This window comes from Opisthocomus hoazin, chromosome 6 (genome assembly GCF_030867145.1).
Source record: "Opisthocomus hoazin isolate bOpiHoa1 chromosome 6, bOpiHoa1.hap1, whole genome shotgun sequence".
NCBI classification, from domain to species: domain Eukaryota; kingdom Metazoa; phylum Chordata; class Aves; order Opisthocomiformes; family Opisthocomidae; genus Opisthocomus; species Opisthocomus hoazin.
Genome location: NC_134419.1, coordinates 27088864 through 27112526, shown reverse-complemented (window position 1 = coordinate 27112526; position 23663 = coordinate 27088864). Strand labels below are relative to the sequence as shown.

Here is a 23663-nt window from a genome sequence, read left to right as displayed (position 1 = left end):
TATTTTTAAGAAATACTTAGCTGAAACATTGGCCATGAAGAATAAGGGCATTTAAATTCACTATGGACATTTACAGTCAGTAAAAAGTCAATTTCGTATATGATAGTGAACATAGGGTATTATTTTTGTCACTAACTTTTCTCAAAGATAAATGTGCCATAATGTTTTTGATTTTAAGTTGACCACGTGAAGAGTGATCATCTATTGAAGTAATGGGAAAATGAGTTTAAAACATATCACAAAAAAAAATTAAAATCTACTTACGGGTTATCCAGGAGTAATACTATGGGATTTAGTTCTTTCTTTGGGCGGTAATAAGCTCTGAGTGGAACAATAAAGTTATATAAGCCATTTCCAGCAGTTTCTGCTGCAACTATAATCAATTTATTTTTGAATCCATAGGCTTTGGCGTCTTCATAGTAATTATGCTGGCATCCCTAAAATTAAAACAAGAAACAAGTTCGGTGTGTATGAATAAAGAGATTTAGCTGTGACATTAAAGGGTTTTACCATTAGAAACAGAAAATTGTCAGACGACCTGCTGTAAATCAGATAAACAAATGCTTGGTGATGAAAAGGATGACAAAACATGTTATAGCTTAGTAAGCACTGAACAAACCTCTTCTCTAAGCAGAAACCAAAATTTAACTCTGTTGAGATGCAAGAGACAAATGAGAACACAGTTTTATCCAGTAACAAAAACTCCCTTTACCTTATCTAGTCTTAGACAACAGAAGGGTACTTTTTCATGCAGCAGATGACAAAATGTGGGAGAGCTTCCGATATACGGAGAGTAAGGAGGATAGCCTTTGGCATACCTAGGAGAATAGAACAAACATTTTTCAGTATAGCAAATTACAGAAACACAGTAGACTATGCATATATTTTATGGGATGTTTACACTTATGTCAAAGTTTTGCAGTTATCTGTAGACTAGCAGAGTCAAGCACATGAAATGAACTATGTTTAATAAGGAGCAAAGGAATGTATTTTGTAGCTTTGACCAACTCGATACAATTTAGTGAAAGCTATCATGCCTTTGTGGACTAAAGGAATATTGCTTGGGTTTTTTTGGCGTAGGTATCTTTCGAAATGGGATGATTATCAGAGTGTGCTGTCCTAGTGCTTTGAACGCATGTACTGGAAACTTCTAAGGAAGGAAAAAAAGGAAGGAAAGCAAACAAATAATTGTGGTACTTCTGCTCTTCCTTCTCCATTTTTCTTTCGAACACCAAGAATGAGTGAGGTCATTACCTTCTTTGTTTTAATAACATACTTTCAACATCCTCTTGCTGATGAGATGAAATTTCTAATTGGCCTTAGTTTTTAGTAAGAGGCTTTTTAAATTCTGGTATGTCAGTCTACAGATTTAAGATGACTTGTTCTATTATTTTTTTCATTGGAGCTTTATGATCTTCCCTGGGCCTTCGCATGCTTGTCACTGCTGGGGATGGGAAACTGTGCTAGGTGAGCTACTGGCTTAATTGTTTATTTCAGTTTTAACATCCCTGTCAGTAATCCCAATAAACATAATTGCTTATCTGCATGGCAGATACAGGATTGAATCTGTTGGTGTTATCCGAGTAATGCATCATTACTTTCAGTAGCACACTAACAAGCATTTGAAATTAGATGGAATAATGATGTCTCATACTGCTTCTTTTGTCATTCCTACATTTTGAAGTAAGACATCTAGCCCCAGCACACAACAAGCCTACTGAATGATGTGATTATCACTGCATTCTCAGGACAGAAGTATTTATCTGTTTACAGATTATTTGAATCCTGTCTTTATAACTATGGAATGTAAGAAAAACAGTCGTTAAAAATGCTGTAAAAAAACTGCAGTACACAACTAGATCTTTATAGCTGAGTATAGAAAACATCCAGCAAATGGAGGAGTTAATCTGTTTTTTATTTCACAATAGAGATAATGGCATTCTGCTGACAGACAACAGCATTTCGTAAAAGGGAGTAATTCCATAATTGGCCTTCATGGGTCTTGCTTGCTACAACTGCTTGGACTGTTCTGCGCGTCAAAAAATTTTCCATGCCGTTTACGTAATATTAGCTTTTCAAATTATGTTGTTTATTTTATATTTAATATACATACTCTAAGCCTGCAGAGACTTCATCATCTGATGGCGTAGTTTCATCTTCTGACTGGTCACTTAGCAGGTCACATGTCTGAAGTGAGGATGAGTCTGCAACCTCCAGAACAGGTGCTATACTGGGCCGCCTGCCCTCTTTACCTCCCTCGGGAGGAAGAGCTAGCGTAGGTCCGCTGGACGTTCGGCATCCTGTATCTTGCAAATCGATAGCCACTGTCCCTGAAGCAGTGTTGAAAGCATTTTCTCAGTGTGGATGTCAAAACATTTGAATGAGATTCCCATATTTAGTGGGGATTACCTGACTACACATCCAAAGACTGAAAGGAATACTATATTGATTGTGTTTATTACATGAAAATATAACAAATATTTAAACAAATATTTAAACAAATATTTGAGGAAGCCTTTTCAAGCAAAGTAGCACATTTTCTGACCATTAATATATATATTTTCTTGTTAACTACCTTTCAAAAATCATACGTTATATAATTATTCCATATTTATACGCATCAAAAACCTGTAGGTTTTTATCGAGCAAGAGTGTTTTCTTAATTGAAGAAGCTTATGAAAACTAATTAAAAATGACCAGTTACAAATGACAAAGAAATTGCCCATGTGATTTTCCCAGTTGTTTTGCTTTGCATACGTTTTATTATTACTTTTTTATACAGTAGTCTTACGCAGTTTAATTCCATATCGTCAAATCAAAGAAAAATGTAACCAAATACTTTTTCTTTCTGCACACTACTATAATTCTTAAAATTTTAGGACTACACTGTTAAAAGCTTTAAAATGCATTATTCATTGAATATGTTGTGAGGCTTTAAAAATTTTTTTTTTACTTACCCATGCTGGCTATTATACTGTGTACAGGTAACCTAGAAGCTCCATGATAAGATAATTTTGATTCATGGGGTTTTTTATGCTTTTCTTGCTTCTTAAAAGCAGAATTCTCTTCTTTGGTGATATTTATATAAAAGCATATATCTGTAGAACTCATGATATATCGAGGACCTGGATTCAGCAAAATGTTTTTGTTATCTTCCTTTCTAACACCAATCAGACAGACTCCAAACCTTAATTAGAAAAGGAAAGGCATGGTTCATTTTGCATAGTCCTGTATATACCAGAATTTCCACTGTCAAAAATGAACCTCTAGTATATTTTTACATTTTGCAGATTTTTGGATAACAAATATGTTTGAAAAATGTTGTCTCCTAAATAGAATACTTCTGATCAAGCTTTTTTTATGAGCTTACGGATCCCTAGGCATTTGAATCCAGTGTTTTTATTAATCCCCATAATATTCTTCTAATGCTGCTCCAGTTGATTTTTTTCTATCAGATGAATAATCCCTTCTGGGAAAATATTGGTAGAAGAATGGATATATAATATGAAAATGTATTCATCATGTTAAATTGTTCCATTATTCACATGTAATGGAAACCACTTTCAGAATTAATTTTTGCGATTCACTCTTAGAAATGTACTTGATTTGTGATAGAAAATAAGGAATTAAAGCAAAAAAAATCTTTCTCTTATTAAGTATGAGAATAAACTCAGTGTTCAGGGTTTGATATATGGTCATTTTGTTGACATATATATGAATATACATGATTTGTGTTCAGTTTGTACATTCACCTCACACAGCAGCACTGAATAAGTGATGCAAGATCTGAAATCTAAAGAAGGTATGTTAGCATCTAACGGAAAAAATATGGTTTTATTTCAAACAATCACCAGAATTTAGCATGTACCACCTTTAAATTGAACTTTTTGCATAAAATGAACACACCAAAAAGGAAGCCAGATTTCCAGCTGTCTCCTAAACAAATCATTAAAAAAAAACTCCATTAGCACACTCCCACCATTGAATTCCATTCTTCTAGATTGTCTGGACATAGAAAGGGACTAGTGTTCTCATATAACCTCTCTAAAGTACAATTATTTTCTGGTTGTCAAGCTTGTCCTATATATCCTTTACCATAGAATCATATATTCTGTTTATAGAATAAATATATATATTTCTGTTTATATTGTGTTCTGTCAGACTGAGCTGGCCTATACGGAACCAACATGAGCGTTTTACCTGACCAGTTGTAACTTACAGAAAATATCCATGAAATACATTAGCGACCAGATACTTAAACCCAGAAACAGAGTAATGTGTAATACTGCACCTTTGAATTCAGAGCTATGTATCAGGCTAAACAAGTAATTATTTATTTAAACTTCTAATTGTTGACAGGAAAATAAACATACTTTTTATGTGCATGGAAAGAAGCATATGTGAAGCTTTTCCCCTCATACTCAGCAAAAAAAGTACTTTCTTCCAGGTTAATATGATACACTTCATTACCAGAGCATCTGCCATACATTTTCTGCCATTGTTCCGGTGATTGCTGACTCTCCCTGAAACATGTACAGATAAAGAGATGTATTACTTAATGTAAAATTCTTATTAATCAAAACAGTATTTCATGGCAATAGAAACTACAAACATCTCTTACAAAGGTCCCATAGGTTAATCTGAAAGAAATATTTGCAATCAAAGTTTGGTAATACTGTAAGTACAGAGATTATTTTAATGAATTAAAGAGCATTTTCTGCTAAGTAATAGGTGTATAAGATGATGTACTTCATTATCAGGAGAGATATGGCTGAATTACTTTAAATTCACACCATAATAAGTAGATTCATTGCAATTTAAAGATGACAGGTGAAACCAACAGCATGCTTGTTCTATTCGTAAAGAAAGTCTCTTCAGCTGCTTCATGACAGATTGTCTGGTTCCTGTTTGAAATAGATAAAGAATCATTAGAACTAACTTCTGTAGGAAGGACCCATTTGGCTTCAGTCACTTTGTCGGTAAGGAAGATTTTTTTCTGCATTTGCTTATCGGTTATCCTCAGCATTTACAATATGGACATTTTTAGTTATTGTGCCTTGTACACTATGACAAAAATGTATCTTTTTTTCTCTAGTGCAAGAGAATCAAATATTACTTTAACCATACTAAGCATATCATCCTTTACTATATGCAGCTAGCATTCTTCATCTAAATGGACTGTTAGTGGAAATGTTAACAGCTAACACCAAAACTTGCAGACTTGGGGCTTATGTGTAGTTCTTACTTTATGAAGTTTCATGTGGAAACAAGGTTCTGTCTGCGTGAGTTTTACTGGATATAATGGATGCATATATATATATATGCAGATAGGACATAAAAATTACAAATATGATCTGTGTTTTGCCACTTGGAGCTAAGATGTCAAGATACTAGGATATGTTCCTTTGTGCTCATATATACATTTTCAATATCTTAACACAGTTTCTGTTTTTCTTCAATTTACTGTTCTTCTCCACCCTCAGCATAGAAACATTTTGTTTCAAGATGGAAATAAGTAAAGCATTTTTATTGCAACAGTATTAACAAACAGTGCACTAGGTGTAGAATAGCAGAACTAGAAATATAATTACAGAAGAAAATTTTTCCATATTGCACTTTTGCCCCTAAAATAAATTGTTTACCTGTTTAAAGTCTGCTTGGTTCCAGTTAGTTGTCTAAAAGCTTCCCATGGTGCTGTTCTGTAAAGATGACATTAAGTTCAAGTCAGAAAGGCTATTTTCCTGCAATATTTTTTATCTTTATACAAACCCTAATAAAGTTCTATCACTAGGTTAAATAATTAGATAATATTCAAAGAAAAATATTAATACTTAAGATCAATAATAAGATTATAAATAAGATTCAAGGTGGAATATTGGTATCATGCAGACTGAGGTTTTGAATTCCATAAACAGCCATGAAGACAATGGGATTATTTACATCTCGTTTGTTTAATCTGAAAAGTAGCATTAAAGACTAAAACCAGTTCACATAAACAGCAGCAAACTTCCCCTTAATTTTAATAGCAAGTTGATCGGGCCAAACTTGCTTAGAAAATGAACATTCTCCCCAGTCTCCTCACACATTATACCAGAAGATAAGGTGTTTTTAATTTAACACATTTAAATATTAACACATTTAACATGTATTTCTTTTTGTTTATGATTTATTGTATTATCATTCTAATTAGGATAATAGAGAATAATAATTTTTCCTGTGCTCTGCTAGATAGTTCCTTCAATCTCCAGTAATTTCCCAGTGTACTTATCTTCATGATTATCAGAAATGAGCTTGTATTATTCAAGCGTCACACTATTTCTTAATAAATATAGGTAATAGATTCCCTGTGGAATAGGTAGCACTTCATTTGTAAGAGCACAAGAAGCAGCTGGGACAATGTTGTATCTATGACCTCTTTCATTCCATTAAAATGTAAGTCACTGAGGTTAAGATCCTAACTTCACTAAATTAACAAATGTTATGAAGCTAGAAATTGAAAGTGGTCATATTTTCCCCTAATGAATGACTTTTCACCAGGGAAATGACAGAAAAAAGCAAGAAATGTTCTGGTCAGTTCCTTGATAATCTCCTCTGGTTACATGCACCTAAAATTCTGTGTAAAAGACGAGCCATTCCTTGGGGAATGGAAAGGCATAGGTCCTCATTTGAACTTGGTTCTCTGTGATAACAACTTGAACAAACATTCTCAGTCACCGTACTTAAGTTACCAAACTTGCAAGTCAACAGATATGGGGCTTCTGTGAATGGAAACCTGAACTAATTATTAAGAAAATCCTCCCAATGATTTTGAATAGACTTTAAAATTATTATCCAAGGTTGGAAGCAGTTGATTCATTGCAGTCTCCCCATAATCCAAGTCTGTTCTTTTTATATAAGGAAGTCAATGCTGACAAGGATTTAAAACTCAGGTCCTACATAAATTTTAATGCAGGTGCTGGTAGTAACCAAGATAACGAAAGGATAATGAGACAGGAACCAATGTAAAGGAAAGCAGTTCACTGTTAACACTGGAACTCTACTTAACAACTACTCTTCATTATTTAGATCTATGTTCCTATTTAGTTTGGATATAAATGCATGTAGCATTAATTTTTGTTTTTGTTGTTTAAATAATCTATTTTCACTTAATCTTTTTACTTAGCCAAACTCAAATATTCATCGGACTTCATCTTTCATCGGAATGAAGGTACTTTAGCCTATTTCAGCAATTAGCAGTTCGGTTACCTATTGTTCAAAATTAGAAAACATCTAGAAAAGCCAGACCAATTATTCTGATTAATGAATTAGTCAAATCCAAAGCAGTTTTACATCTGCAATACAATGACAACCTATAGATGAAGCTCAAAACTGACAACTGTTTTGAAAACAGATTTCCCCCAGAAGACGATGAAGTGCAGAATCATTTGTTTTACCAAAGAGAAATTATTTTCGCATCTTTAAATATTTTACACTATTTTTTCAATTATGTGTGATTTTTGTCCTTTAAATTTAGAATATTATATTCAAGAAGCACATACTTGTTAAAAATCAATGGTTAAATCTCTAGTTGTTAAAGATCACCTTAACTAAATGTTCAACAATATACTTCCAAATGAAACACAGCCTATGTAACATTCAGTTATAAGTAAAAACTAAGCTCAAGTACATAATTACGTAATGTTTTCGATGCAGTAGGGTACTTTAGTAGAATCAGAGCAGTTTAACAAAAAAATAGCTTTGTCGTCATTTCCTAATTTTGAACTTTTGACTTGGTGACTTTTCTCATACGTTGAACAATTTGTGCACTTGTACAAATCTTAATGAAAAATTAAAATCACAGTTAAATTAGACTTTTGAGAACATATTCCAGCATTTCCAAGGGATTAAAAAACTTGTAAAGAATAAAAGGCGAAGAAAAATCCCACCAGTTTGGCCATTATATACCTTGTTATATACAGGAATTATGTAAATTTTTAGAAAAAATGAAATGAATTAGAAAAATAATTATATTTGAAAGCTTAGCACGTGGTATTTTGAAAGAGAAATACTTGATTTTTTGATTTTGTTATTTTTAGCACTGTGAATTCAAGTCTACTCAAATTTGAAATATTTTTGAAGTTTCTTCACTCTAACATGTCTCTCAGACTTCCACGGCTACAGTGTGGTTTTGAAGAACAATCATATCTATTCAACCAATTAGTCCAGCATTAATACACATGATCTAAGAAGTCCAAAGTTTGCCATTTTTCAGTATTTTGGAGCCCATCTGAGATTAAATACTCTGGTGAGTGCTGACTAAAGTAGAAGAATGACAACTAGACATTTTCACTTTCCAATCTTTCTGTATTTATACATCAAGCTTGAACATTTCTGTAAGAAGGATTCAAAGTAACACTGACAACTATTTGTGCAAAAAACTACTTTTTGCTCCTAGTAGACAATGACCAGATTAGAAATCAGTTACTTTGACAACCCTGATCACATCAATTAATTCCACCTGCAAAACAAATAAGTGCTTTTGCATTCTTCTATAGTTACTTTGCATCATAGTTTGGAATCTATATAAATGATCTATACGCCTGTGTTAAAAACAAAATGCTAAAGTTCTTAACTAGAGCAGAAAAGAGAGTCCATTTCACATGTCTGTTTTTGTGCTGATGGAAAATTCTCTGCTAGCTGTTAAGATTACTACTCTTCTTTCATGTACATAGAATATGAAATAACTACAAAAGGCTCTGTATTCTGTGCATGTCAGATAATGAAAGCTAGGCAGATGAAGAGTGCATATCACCATGAGTTTCAGGAGGTGCAGAAACAGTATTTTGTTGTCTTCTTATTAACAGATTCTAGTACAGACAGTGCCATTAAAATCTTGACATTTGTTGCTATTGGTAGTAAAAGTTCTAGCAATAATTTCAGTTTTCCCCATCCTGGGCACAGGGTAATACTACAAATGCCATATCTAAGATTAAATAACTCTGCTTGTAAATATCAAGATATTACTGGGTCCATGACTACTTGAAAAAACGTATGCATTTTTACTAGACTCTCAAATGTATTCTTGTGCAGTCTATGCGCACCATATTCCATTTCTACAGATATATTTGCAGATTTACGCTTTAATGCTTCTCTCTGCCCACAACATGTTAATATTAATACCTTATTTTCTAAGAATATAGCATAACAGAGATATACTAGATGTGATAAAATTATTTTGGTAAACACAGAGAGGTTCTACTGTGACTATGCAGTCTGTAGAGACACCATAATTCTGTATTCCTTCCAGCATTGTGGTTAATATGTTAAAAACTACCTCTTGACACATATGTTTGCTTGCTTCTTGACATACAGGCACTGAATAGCAATTGATGTTTTATATGTTATCAGAAAAACATTTTTTGAGCTCAATGAGTAGGAATTTTTATATGTGTACAAAAATAGGCCTTCAGATTAACATATTAAAATAGGTATTCTTGGGTCTTGTTTGTGTTCTTAAGTAGAACTGTGTGATAGATCCACGATTCAATCTACTAAATTGGAAATACAAATTTTTCATATCTTCTATTGTGGAAGTGGCACAAGAGCATGGAACAAATTGTCAAATATTGGGGGGGGTGTTTCTCTTTGAAATTATAATATCTTGAGTAAAACATCTTGGTGCTTTTATTGTGCAGAAAGCTCCAATTTCTTTTTAAAAACTGTAGTTGTCTGGGAGTTCAGGTTAAGATATTTTCCAAAGAACATCAGCTATCATTTTTAGCAGGTTTGGGTTGTTTTGCATTTGTTTTTTTTTGTGATAGCATATACTTACTGTCCCCTAGATGTATGAACCAGCAGTGTGATTAATGTAGAGGTAGCTGGGCATATACAATTTAGAGCTAGCATAGCATATTTGAATTCCTCTTCACACACAACATGATCTGCAGAAAAAAAGAATATATTAATTGTTTACAAAAATACTTTCCATTGAACAGAATTATCACTTCATTTCCCTGTCTAGGAAAATGGTGAAGATAGGGTAATCAAAATTTGCCTCCAGATCTTCATCTTCCACTTGAACCTGGAGAGCAGGTGTGTATGATTTGCCCCACCTATGCCATCTCTCAAGTTGCATGAGTAGAGTTAATTTTGCATCCAGTTCATACTTTCGGTCCTGCACTTCTTGTATGAGGAAGCCATGTAGCATAGTCTAGTTTGTATCTTTTGCACAAACTGGTATAGAGACATCAAGCTTTGTACAGAGATCAAATTCTGTGTTCAGGAAACAGCATACCTAGGATACTGCAGTGCAGGAGTGCTGATCAGTTAGATCAGCTGTACTGGCTTGCAGACCAGTTATTTGACAGCAGCTCCAGGATTTTGCACTGCACTTCAGTGTGTGACGTAGCTTTGACTAATATCTCCCTCAGGAACTGCTAACAGCAAGGAGGGGTGGGAGGTGGTGTTGTTTTTTCTTTTCCAGTTTTTTACAACTTTGCATTCTTTTTACCCCAGTCCTTGTCTGGCTTTTGTAATCACAAAATTGTGCTTTGTTTTTGAGAGTCCTTACAAGAAAGTATGTCTGCACATCAGTACTTCCTGTGATGGAAAGTGCTGTAGACATACCTATTTTTTTCTGTCTTTTAATGGAATTCAGGGGAGGGGCAGTGAGAAGAGAAAGCAAGAGGTATTATATCTAGTCCTCCATATTGACTTATACTTAAAACTGCTAAATCTTCTGCACGTGCTTTCAGTATTGTATGAATTACTAGTCAACTTGGATGGCTAGTGCTTAAAATTCCAGTCACAGTTAAATGCTCTCCAGTGCTAGTGATGGCATGAAAAGGAAACAGAAATTACTCTTTAATGTCATTCATATATACCTGTGACAGTATTAAAACAGATATAAGAAGGGATATGCACAAAACTTACAACCTAATTAAACTTCTTGTCAGTGTAGAAACTTAAACTCATAAAGGTTCCCTAAGGTCATGAAGGCATTTATTGCAAACTAAGAAAATTTTTTTTCTTCTGCATTTACTATTTGATTCAGTCTACACCACTTTCAGTGAGAGCAGAATTTGCTTCTGGTGAGAAAGAATAATACAAGTAGTACAGGTGATGATCAAAACATAAGCTATCTGAAAATTGCAGAGTAGAAGTAAGCAAATAATCTCCCCACCTAGATCTGAGCTGTCTATGTACCTCTACTTCTAGTTGCATTAACATGTCGTTGAAATCCTTAGCACTACCTTGCCTCTCTAAGCTACTTTCTAGTCAGAATTTAGAGTACAGCTATAAGCACGCCAATCACTGAAAACAAAAGTAAGGGCATACTTTCTATGCCTTCTCTCTTCCTTTTGTTGAAATTTCTAGAAGCTTTTCAGTAACAGAATCATTGACTACTGAAAGAAGAAATTTTCTCATTTTCTGAAGATCAAGGCCTATTTAAATGTCACAGGGAAGGAATGAATTTAGTTATATAAAGACACTGTCAAATACAGAACAAAAGGAGATTTTCCCTCCACTAAATATATTTCAGTTGTAGCAATTAAATACTTCCTGCAGAAAATATTTCAGATGGAAATGTGTTATTTTAGTTGACCATGTGCCATTAATAATTCTATTTGAATTTTAAACTAGAGCTTTTGAGAGAGTAAAGCACAGTCTACTGCTCGGATGCAGTATCTGCATTCACAGAATCACAGAATCACAGAATGGTAGGGGTTGGAAGGGACCTCTGTGGGTCATCTAGGCCAACCCTCCTGCCGAAGCAGGGACACCCACAGTACGCTGTAGAGGACCTTGTCCAGGCGGGTCTCGAATATCTCCAGAGAAGGAGACTCCACAACCTCCCTGGGCAGTCTGTTCCAGTGCTCCGTCACCCTCAGAGGGAAGAAGTTCTTCCTCATGTTCAGATGGAACTTCCTCTGCTTCAGTTTGTGCCCATTGCCCCTTGTCCTGTCGCTGGCCACCACTGAAAAGAGCTTGGCCTCATCCTCCTGACACCCACCCTTCAGATATTTGTAAGTATATATTAGGTCCCCTCTCAGCCTTCTCTTCTTGAGGCTAAACAAGCCCAGCTCCCTCAGCCTTTCCTCATAGGAGAGATGCTCCAGTCCCCTCACCATCCTTGTAGCCCTCCGCTGGACTCTCTCCAGTAGCTCCTCATCTTTCTTGAAGTGGGGAGCCCAGAACTGGACACAGTACTCCAGATGGGGCCTCACTAGGGCAGTGTAGAGGGGAAGGAGAACCTCCCTCGACCTACTGGCCACACTCCTCCTAATGCAGCCCAGAATGCCATTGGCCTTCTTGGCAGCCAGGGCACACTGCTGGCTCATGGTTAACCTGTCGTCCACCAGCACACCCAGGTCCCTCTCCACAGAGCTGCTCTCCAGCAAGTCCACCCCAAGCCTGTACTGATGCATGGGGTTGTTCATTCCCAGGTGCAGGACCCTGCATTTGCCTTTGTTGAACCTCATCAGCTTCCTATCTGCCCAACTTTCCAGCCTATCCAGGTCACACTGAATGGCAGCACAGCCTTCTGGTGTATCTACCACACCTCCCAGTTTGGTGTCGTCAGCAAACTTGCTGAGGGTACATTCTAACTCTTCATCCAGGTCACTGATGAAGTTAAACAAGGCTGGGCCCAGTACTGACCTCTGAGGGACACCACTAGTTACAGGCCTCCAATTAGACTCAGCACGGCTGACGACAACCCTCTGAGCTCTGCCATTCAGCCAGTTCTCAGTCCACTTCACTGACCACTCATCCAGTTCATACTTCCTGAGCTTCGCTAGGAGGATATTATGGGAGACTGTGTCGAAAGCCTTGCTGAAGTCTAGGTAGACAACAGCCACGGCTCTCCCCTCATCTACCCAGCCAGCCATGTCATCGTAGAAAGCTATCAGATTGGTCAGGCATGATTTCCCCTTGGTGAATCCATTAACATTAGTCAGATGGCAAAGATTTATGAAAGTGAATATTGACTTACTGACTTTGAAGGAACGAGAATTCTCCATGTTTCTGAATTTGTATAGGGTTTTGCCAAATAACCTCCCCTCATTTTTTGTTTAGAATGTTGTTCTGTTATAGCTAATATTTTTGAAAATCAGAGCAAGAAAAAATATAAAGGAAAATTATTTCATTATCTGTTATTTCAGATCTTGTACTTGAACCAAATTGTACATGCTGACCTAAATCGTGGATGGCACAACGCAAATGAAAATATGTCTGAGACTTAAATCCTCCAGATTATATCCATTATATCCAGACTTAAATGTTCTCTACTCTCTAACATATATGGTGGACTTTTTGATGAATTTTATGTAAAATATCATGTTAACAGAGAATATAGCACTCAGCAAACAGAGATTGCTGTCCTACAATAGTCGTCTTAATGTTGTATGTGTAAGAGATTCACATGGTGTTGTCAAGTTTTTTTACATCAGGAGCCACAGAGCTAGGACTCGCAGAACTATTTCCACTCCTGTTGTAGACTTTGACCTTGTGTGAGATATTTATGTCCTTCATGACTTTTTATGCATCTGTAAAATGGGTATATGAAAATAATACCCTACCTACTTCACAAGTGTTTTGAAGCTTTTGAATTCTCAAACGTACTTTGAGAACAACAGTTAAAAGATTCGATTAGAAATACTGTAGCCATTTGAAACATGAAGAGAGGTACTATGGGTTTCTCCTCTTGGCTGGAGTTATGTTCTTGTATTAGACAGAAATCAGGTAAAAAATAATTTGCTCATTTCTCCAATTATTTGTCAGATTCTAGCTTGCCTATAACATTTTATATTTAGAACGACAGGTTGAAAAAGACTTCTAAGATCTTTAATTCCGATGTTTATGATTTAGGTTCAGCACTCTTCTTGTGGAGCTGTTGTGAGGGCTATACAGAACTTTATCTGATGTTTTCTAAATCGAGTAGGGAGGAACCTGAGTGACAGCTCTCCCACTCCTCAGGTCATGGACATCAGTCAGGTCCTGTGACAGTGCATACTAGAATCAGCAAATTACTCATTCAATGTGGCAGTGAAGCTGCAGAGGAAACTGCAGTTTAATTGAATATTAAATAGGTCAAATCAGTTTACCAAACAGGAGTATTTTGATTGCATTTATACTAAAGAAATATTCCATTCAGAATTTCCAGAAGCTGTAGTTTCTGTTGAAAATATATTTTGACAGAAAATTTGTTGCTAAGTCTGTCTCAAATAGATGTAGTAATGCAGCACGGTGAGTTATGACTTCTGTAGTGTTCTTGAAGATAAAATTGAAGATACTCAAAATACTGATTTATGCCTGCAGCATCTGCCATGTGGTAATAATGTCCTAGACGTGACACAATTATTCTGAGAAACCTTACTTTTGTCAATTTGATGAGTCAACATGATCACTAGCAGATCAGACAGCAAAAGAATGCTCACCCATTATCTTTAGACTATTGTTGTCTATAACTGGATAGATTAACCATCAGATGCATTCAACATCCATTTTGGTGAATCTGGACTATGTTCCTTTTGAATAAACTACTGAAGGTTTAACAGCCGACTTCCTCAATCTGTGCTAATTCATTGGTGCATTTTGAATAAATAATGTCAGAATGTATCCCCAGTTCCCGGAATTCTGATTATACATAATTTCTGAATATTCAAGGTAAAGGCAATTAATTTATTTTCTAGCAAATATATAAAAGTTGTAAGTTCAACTCAGAAAATATGCAATTTGCTCCAGTCTCTGAATTGCACAAATATATTGCTTTGCTGTGGACAATCTTCACTTTATTTCATGTTTATGCTGAAATGCAAGGCCAGATGCATGCATTGCAGGTACATGGCCTCTTATAGCTCCATGTGTTTGAAGGAAAAGCAGATTGAGAAAACCATATGTAACTGCCAGTGAAGGAAAATACAGTATAACTGAAAGAAAAACTGGGTATGTCAAGGCATTTGTACATTAGAAGTTACTAAGGAGTAATCAAAGCATTTCAGCTTAAGACATAAGGTTAACAATTAACAATGGCGATACAGTGTTTTCTTGCCCAGCTGGTAAGCGTCATGTTTGCGTGACTGTATATTTATAAAGTGTTCGCACCTTGAACTTGCAAAGGAGTTTGCTGGGATGCTTATGCCTTATGCTTTTCAGATTCCACCGAAGAATCATATTCAAGCACAGAGAAATATTTCCACTGTATTAATATAATCGTAAGTTATCATTTAAAGCAAAGTACTTAAACTCCACTGCAAAAAAACCAGCGAAAATGCAGGATGCAAGGGTGCGCATCTGGCATCGGGTGGAAAGACAGAAAACCTGCCTTTCTGACAGGCCGTATTACCCTGTGCAAAATGTCTCGCTTCTCTTGCTGTGATGACAAGAGTAAGTTTGCGTACTCTCATTACAGAAAGGAAGAATGTAAGTGTCTTGTCTACCAGAATAAATGATAACAATTACTTGTCCTATATGCTGTTTCTGAAGCCTGAGGCAGAAAATCTCCAGGATGTTGTGCTACGGGAAAACGCAGTTAGGGTCTAAATTTCAGGACTGTCTCATTCAATTTAGGACAACTGGTCAACCTAATATAAGCCGCTGATCAACTGCAATTCTAGTGTTCTATAAATTTTCAACGTAGTTAGAAGTTAAACTTTTGTTACGAGGACTTTCTGGAACTCTTTGGTTGTATTTTTTCTATATTCAGAAACTTCTTTTTTGACAGTTATAGTCACTAAACCTATGTGTAAAGAAAAAAAAAAACCACCCCTTTACTGAATATTTCAGGTTCATAAAAATGCACAGTATTGTTGTGGGAAACCTCCAGAAGAAAGGAGTCATCTTTTAAAGGAATATCAAATTTGTAAGAGGCTTTTGCATTTTGGCAGTAATAAAGCAGTCCTGAATCACAACAGAAAAAGCACTTAAAAAAATGTTCCATATAGTTATGACAAATTCAATTCGTAAGCCTTCTGGACAGGGCTATAATCTGCAGCCCCCACTGGGTATGTATTTCAGAATGAAGAGTTGGATGAGATCAATAACCAAAGTAGAGTCCTCTTAGGAAAAGTACGCAAACAAATGTTCTCATGACTCTATCAGTGGTCTAAGCATTTTTAGTAGGTAAGCATCCAGTGGTGTTTATACCATGTTCACAACCTTGATGAACATACAACTGCATTGAAAATTTCCTGTGCTTTATATGAGTAAGATTAAGTTAATCTTGAAGCAAGGCTTGTAATTATCTGCTTTTACTGTTGTGCAGAGAGAGTGTGTGGAAATGGATGCAGTGATCCCTATGATCCATCTGAAATTCTTTTGTGATGTAAGGTGCTGTATAAATATTCAGACTTATAATACAGTTTTAAGCAATATTAAAGGGGACTAATGAGGCACAGAATACATAAGGTCTCCTCAAGCCCTTGAAGAACTACAGACCATAAATGAAGGCCGTAAGATACCAGATTGGTTAAGCTCAGTTGAAGGAAATATTACAAAAAGAGGTTTTGGGTTTTTTTTTTTGTTGTTGGCTTTTTAAAAAAGCTGAGACTTAGAGACAAAAAATTACCTCTGTTTTGCAAGCCTAGTCATATATAAGCTCCTACAGAGACAAGCCATTAAGAATAATGGAACTCTCCTAAAAATACAATTAGGACCAACAAATTAACACAGTTCCAGATAAAGAAAAGAGGCCATGGCTAGGGAGAAGAGATTATGTTTGTGCTCTGTGGTTTTAAGGGGGAGATGAAAAAGCAGCATCATTTTTGTCACAGCATGAGCCTTATTCCCTGCTGTGCCATCTCATAGTCTGAGATTACACTTTTATAACTTCAGAACTGCTATTGATGCTTTTTTCCTCCTTTCCAACCTAGTTGTAAATTCAGTAGCTTTTAAAATTACAGCTTTAACTGTTGCTCTAGAATTGTTCTTCACTGAAATTTACTTTTTCATGACATCCTGGCATGATGGAGGAGCCTAATATTTTTCTATAGAGTTTTTTTTAATTTTGCATGAATCAGCAATCTTTTCCTCCTTATAATAACCTTCAGGAAGACTGAATTTTCAAAATTACAGTTGAAAAGGAAAGCTTTGCTTCTACTTCATAGACATATTTTTCCAAAGATAGGTAAAATCAGTTCATTATAAAAGTATTTGGTAGTTTTGCGTATGAGCATATATATGCCTGTACGTACATATATATGTATGTATGTGTGTGTATATACCTACATAGTGCAGAGAAACAGTTTGTCAAATTAAAGCTGGTAATCTCTTCTTGTAAGAGAGGATTTGTTTGGATTTCTTAACATCATTTTGCATTTTATGTCATAGTTTTTAAGACACACATTTTACTGGATATAGAATTAAATTATATGTCTCTTTCTAAATTATTTGAAAGTAAATAAAATAGTGTTTTTCATACCACTTAGGAAAACACAGTCCAGTGGGAAGATTTTTTTCTCCCCAGTTGTTTGTTGGATAAAAGTTGGCCTTTTCTGTGTGGATTTTCTCATACACCCCTTAGTAACAGTATGTTTTAGTAGACAGAAATGATTTAAAGACACGGATATAACAAGTTGGAAACCTACCTGGATTTATAATTAAGGAGTGACAATATGTTGTATACCAAATAATTCTCCTCTGTATATTATGTAACATGAGAATGATAATCCTTAAAAGTGCTTATAAATAAGACTTTAATGTTAAACATTACATTTTACTATTGATAGGATATATACAGCCTATATTATTTTACTATACTGCACTTTTAATCTGCTTCTAACCAGTAAATATGCCTAGGGAATCTCACTTTGCTTGTGTGTTTATGAAACAAACTGCCAAATACAAGTGTTTCAAATGGCTGAAAACTTACACTTACCTGCAAACTTGATGTGGAATTTGTTCTCAGGTTTCAGTATCTGGACATACAAAGGACAATTTGGAGCAAAGTCTTTAACTGCCCAGGCTCTTAAAATGGTTTGATGATCCTACAATAAAGTGTATGAGGTGGTGACAGTGCAATACAAATAACCATGTTACATTAGAAAAAGAACCCCTTATCAGACTGACTCCATAGAAGAACACTCATTTGAAGACTATATAACACCAGCTGGTGTGGATGTTTACACATATGTTACATAAGTAGTATTACATATTTTGTATATCACATATATTTAAATACATATATATATATACACACATAAATGGACTGTGCAGTAATTCTGCAGACATAGGCACAGCCGAGGTACCCTCAGTGTTCACCAACAAGGTCTCTCAGGCCTCTGCTTTGAGGCAGGCTTCAACCAGGAAGAGAATCACCAGCAGTGGATGACTTTAGACAGGGATTGCTCCAGGGAACTCAATCCATACGGACCCACACGATCAGCTGGGTGCAGAGCGAGCCAGCCAATGTCCTTGTACAGTTTCTTTCTTATGTTTGAAAGGTTGTGGAGACTCGGGGAGGACTCCAACAACAGCAGAAGAATTAATAGTTTGACCCATCTTCAGACAAAAGGATGATCTGGAGAGCTATACCTCTGGGCACTTGAATGCTGTGTCTCAGGCAGTATTCTCATTTCCATGTTCAGACATTACCGTCTGTATGAGTGGGAAACTACACGGGTAAAATGTTGGTTAGATGACTGGAGTCTTAGGGCAGTGGTAAACGGCAGGCGCTCTACTTGGAGACCTGGGGCAAGTGGACTGTCACAGGGATCTGCCCTGGAACCTGTTCTGTTGAAGGCACTTATCCATGACTTGGAGGAGGTGAAAGAGTGCACGCTCAGCAGGTTTGCAGCCAATACCTAACTGGAGGGAACGGTCAAAACACTTAAGGGCAGGACTGCTGTTCAGATGGACAAGGTAAGATGGAGGAATGGGCTGACAAGAACCTCACGAAATCCAGCAAAGGGCACAAGCAGAATCCTGGCTCTGGGACTGAATAACCACCTGCACTGGCACAGCCTGGGGACTGATGGGCTGGGCAGCAGCTCCGGCTCTGCTGGGAGAGACCCGGGGGTCCTGGCAGAGCGTGGGCTGGCAGCATGCCCTGGCAGCAGAGGAGGCTGACAGCATCCCGGGCTGTTTTAAGAAAAGCACAGTGAGTAGATAGAGGGCAATGATTATCCCCCTCTTCTCAGCACAAGTTAGACTGAATCTAGACATTGCATCCAGCCTGCAGGCCCTCAGTACAGCAAAGACATTTATAAGCTGGACTGAATTCAGGAGAGGGCTACCAAGATGGCCAGGGGCAGAAGCAGAGGCCCTGTGCAGAGGGGCTGAGGGGATCGAGCTTGTTCAGCCTGCAGAAGAGATGGCTTCAGGGGGACCTAACTGCAGCCCCCAGGATCTACAGGATGGTTATTGAACAGACAGAGCCAGGCTCTGCACAGTGATGCACACTTGGAAGGCAAGAGACAATGGATGCAAGTTGAAAAGAGAGTTGTTGTGTTGGGGATGGTATCATTTGGAAGGAGTGGCATTTGGATGTGGAAGAATTGTGTACAAACTTAGGTGGCAGTCAGGAGTCACGTCTAATTAATCAAGAATAATGTATAAGATGTGTCCTTCCAAAGAGACTCAGAATTTAAAGAACATTAAATGAGAACATCAGAAATTAAGAGTTTAAAATTCTGGATAATTCTAAAAAATATAAGCTCAATTAAAAACAGATCTACATTTTTGTGCAGCTAAAACATTTGCATAACTGATATCAGAATTTAGCCAGCTAATGACCAAAGGATTCCAATAGATTTCCCAGAATGTTAGTTTTTGTACTTGTTACCACATGTCAAGGGTGAGTTAACCACAGGATGAATACTGCTGTCCCATAAAAGTAAAGTATGTGATAATACATTCATATATTAAATTTCATGAAATATGGCTAATTTCAGTATAACAGCCATCATTTTTTATTTATTTCAGAAGTAAAAAGGAGTATTTGAGAGCTGCATGCAAGAAGCAATACTTGGGTTGAAATGGCTTGCCTAGTCATGAAATTGGTGGTATTAAAAGATAAAATGTAAAGATTGATGCATTACGTTTGCAGCATCAGCAATACGAAAAGCTTTCAGACTCATGAACACAAGGGAAAATCTCTGCCGGGAACAGAGCGTAATTGACATTTTCAAACCATAATATTTCAATGTCAATTGAGATGTTAGCAAGTGCTTTTCCTACTAGAACGGAGTCATAAGAGGAAGACCTTTTGAGGATGGTAAAATACATCATTTCACATTTTTTCTTATTAACAGTTTCATAGATGTAGGGCTGCTATGCCCTTTTAGGAGATTTCAGAACTTGGATGTACCTGCTGTAAGCTTTCCTTGTATGCAGTCACTTTTTCTTCAGCATATGGCAACTTACTCTCCTTAGGGTTTTTTTTTTATTTAAGTTTTTTTTGCTGTTTGGTCTTAAGGGAATGAAATGCCAACACACCTTAGGAGTAGGAAATGGCTGGGTAATGGGATAGGTGGTGGTCATACAGATACACTGCAGAAGGACTAAGACGTTTGGGAGTGGATTTCGGACAGATTTGAAAAACCTATGTTGTTGAAGATGTTACCTAATCTTTTCATGCAAAGCGTGTCAGGGAAACACATTCAGAGTCACTTGCAGTGATGGTGTGGCTTCACTGCACAGTGTTTGACGTTATCAGTTTCCTCCCTTCCTTTCCATAACAATTATTCACAGACCATACTGGCTTGTATAAGTGGTGAGAAAAGGCTGTTTCCTGTATGCCACATGCATAGAAATATAGCTTATATTCAATGAAATTTAGGTGAATTAATTTTTTCTTTCTTGACTATTACATACTTGAGCTAAGATTAAATCTACTGTGATAAACCAAAATTGTACCAGTAAATACAATTTTGGTTGTACATTTCAGACTAAGTTTACTCTCCCTCTTCTCAATGTTAGATATTTTCTTTGAACATTTTTTTTTTATTATTTTGTCTAAAAAGCCTGGTTTTGTCAGAAGGTGCAAGAATTGTTAAAAATAAGAATGAAGAATGCTTATTAAATGATTCAAATGACACCATTTTATTAAAAATTCAAACAAACCTAGACTCATAGAAGTGAGTGTTGTAAAACTAGAAGTACAAATCTCAATGTAAAATATTGTATAGATAATTGCGTAGGAAAGGGAAAGACTCTTTAAAATTAAAATCTCTTGATGATTTTTTGGTATAGTTGCAGTTTTAACACTGTGAAATATGTATTGCTTCCCATTTGCTAACTCTTTTTTGAAGAAGCAGTCTACAAATATGTAACATATATAAAATGGTTACTTAAATGCTCTATATAGCTTCCTAAGATCAACTCAGTGTGTATGTATGGTTAATGTAATAGCCTTGCTTGTTTCCTCTTTGTGCACAAAAGCTGCTTATTTGGCTTCCCATGGTTTTTTTTGCTCGGTTACTTTCCTAAATTCCACTCTGGAGAAGCACTCCAGGGGAGAAAAATGAAAATACAGGTAGGCACTTTAAGTGATTTGTAGATTGAATATCTTCACATAGTATTGGTGACTCTTGGTTTTACATATGTAGCAATTTCTATACTATATTGCAGTGACTTTAAAAAATGTTCATATTTCTTCCAAGTAAAAAGATGTATAAATGTACATACTATAAACCGAGATAACTGAAACAAAATTATGCTTCTAGTCACATTATAAAATACATGCTTCTTTGGGAGATGAGGGGAAAAAATGTATTCTCTTCTTCCATGCAATGAATTGCAGTCATTGATCAAAAATTACCACTGATACTGATGGTGATTAATATAGAGGTGATATTTAAGTTCATGTATCAAAAGCTGTAAGTTTTAAAGTGGGCATAACAGGAATTTAAATCATCAGAACTCAGAGCAAGACCTTGATTTAAAATACATTTTAAAATAATTCTGTTAATTTCATTTTTTTTGTGGCACACACAACTTGATAAATTAGTTCTGTCTTCCTATGCAATGCATCCATCCTGTGACCCTGTTAAGGCAGTGTAACTTATATTATCAGTATAGCAGTGTCACGCAATTTGATTAATGGAAGGGGAAAAAAAAAAAGGTGCAAGTATGAACTCGGCCATCTCTGAATTTTCAGAAAGCATCAGAAGAAAGCTGTCAGCAGTAGAAGTGATCTTTTATATATTTATATAGCCTATTAATGAGTTATCTATAGGATCATTCGAAAGAGACATCTATTCTCACCCATCCTTGAGTTCAAACAGCAGCTGCACTGTTTTCAGGCACCTTAGTTTTGTGGAGCATTTTGATGTAGGCAGCCCATTGAAATCACTGGCTAACTTCGTGGTGTGGCACGGGCTACTCTTCTAGACCCACCACTCAAAAAAAAACCAAATTCATGCAGACTTAAGTACAATTTGAACTCCTTACAGAGTTACATCCTCCAGAAGCAAAACAGATGTCTGTCCTGCTTGCTGCAGCAGATGAGCAGCTTACATCTTGGTCTGAGATGTCAAAATAGCATTTGATAGAATAAAATTAGACAGAGCTTTGTCTTGCCAGAGGAGAGAAAGTTTCTGGCAGGAGACTTTGGAAGGCTGACAAATTCTTTGTCTGACTGTTGAAATTCCTACTCCTCCAAGTGAAAAGGAAGCAACCGACAATTTTTGTGAAGTAACTGCATGTCACCTGTTACTGTAGTTTTCTTCTGAGCTATAGTTGAGATCCATGGATCAGAAGCAATACAGACTTCAGCACTAAAACTTAAGTAATGAAATAGTGAGCAATGAACAGCCAGTGGTATCCATGGCAAATTATTAGATCCTCTGCTGAGGAGATAAAAACCCTCATGGACTTTGAAAAACTACACGAGTAACAACATCAGTTCTGGTTGGGAATCTCCTCAATGCATCTGTTAACTTTTGACACCCGTCAGATGTAGAAGAGGATCCAAGCCATTCCTAGCAGTTTATCAGCTTCTGAAGCAAAGCAGAGTGAAAAATCAGTTGTTATAAAGGTTGATACTGGGATGACAACTGAACTTCCTTCAGCCCAGTGACAGCCTGTTATCTTAGTTACTACACTACTGAAGTTCTTAGTTGTGACTAGAGCTGGAACAGTGTAGGAAATTAAATCTATTTCATTTCAAAGCTCTAGGGGGCCATAAAAAAAAACAAAATAAAAAAAAGAAAAAACAGTTGTCCTGTTTTCTACTTGCAGTATAAATAATTGCATTCCCTGTGAAAAGGAAATCTGAATTACAAGAGAAACAGAGAGAGAGAGAGAGGTGACATCTTGTTTAAAAACTTCTGATAACATTGACTCTCAGAGTATCACTGCTAAAGTTGAGACACTGCACCATTCTGACTGGCCAGCCAGTCACCCAACAGGACATTCTGTCCCAGAGGAAGGTAACACTATTGTGTCTTCAGCAAGATTTGCCTGTTTCTATGCTCCAGATTTATCTCCAGATGAATGAGATTTGATAGTCGTCTGTACTGGAAGTTGAAATGTGCCAGGTACCATTCTGGCACTTCCTGGAGCACACCATCCCTGAGGGCAGAAAGGCTGTCTGGAGAGAGCTGAGCTCCACATAGAGTCCACTGTCTGCCCTGTAGGAGAGTTCAGCAGAGTTGAAAGCTGTCCTTTCTTTGTGTAAATTCTGGAGAGGTTATAAGCAGAGATGGACAGCTTACCTCTAAGTGAATCCTGTGTTAGTGCAGCTG

At 36.4% G+C, this 23663-nt stretch overlaps 1 protein-coding gene across 5 annotated transcripts in view; it reads right to left on the bottom strand.

The window, feature by feature from the left end:
- The window catches only part of KCNT2 (potassium sodium-activated channel subfamily T member 2), a 193447-nt gene that overhangs the window by 75501 nt on the left and 94283 nt on the right, over positions 1 to 23663 (bottom strand). For all 5 annotated transcript variants that reach the window (XR_012764196.1, XM_075422338.1, XM_075422339.1 and 2 more), the window contains exons 14-21: positions 17855 to 17963; positions 9812 to 9920; positions 5643 to 5699; positions 4374 to 4523; positions 2958 to 3187; positions 2114 to 2330; positions 713 to 818; positions 265 to 437 (exon numbers count right to left, since the gene is read on the bottom strand). Coding sequence is in view for 4 of the 5 variants with exons in the window: in XM_075422338.1 (XP_075278453.1) it covers positions 265 to 437; positions 713 to 818; positions 2114 to 2330; positions 2958 to 3187; positions 4374 to 4523; positions 5643 to 5699; positions 9812 to 9920; positions 17855 to 17963 (1151 nt within the window). In the remaining variant the exon portion in view is untranslated. The remainder of the gene's footprint in view (positions 1 to 264; positions 438 to 712; positions 819 to 2113; positions 2331 to 2957; positions 3188 to 4373; positions 4524 to 5642; positions 5700 to 9811; positions 9921 to 17854; positions 17964 to 23663) is intronic.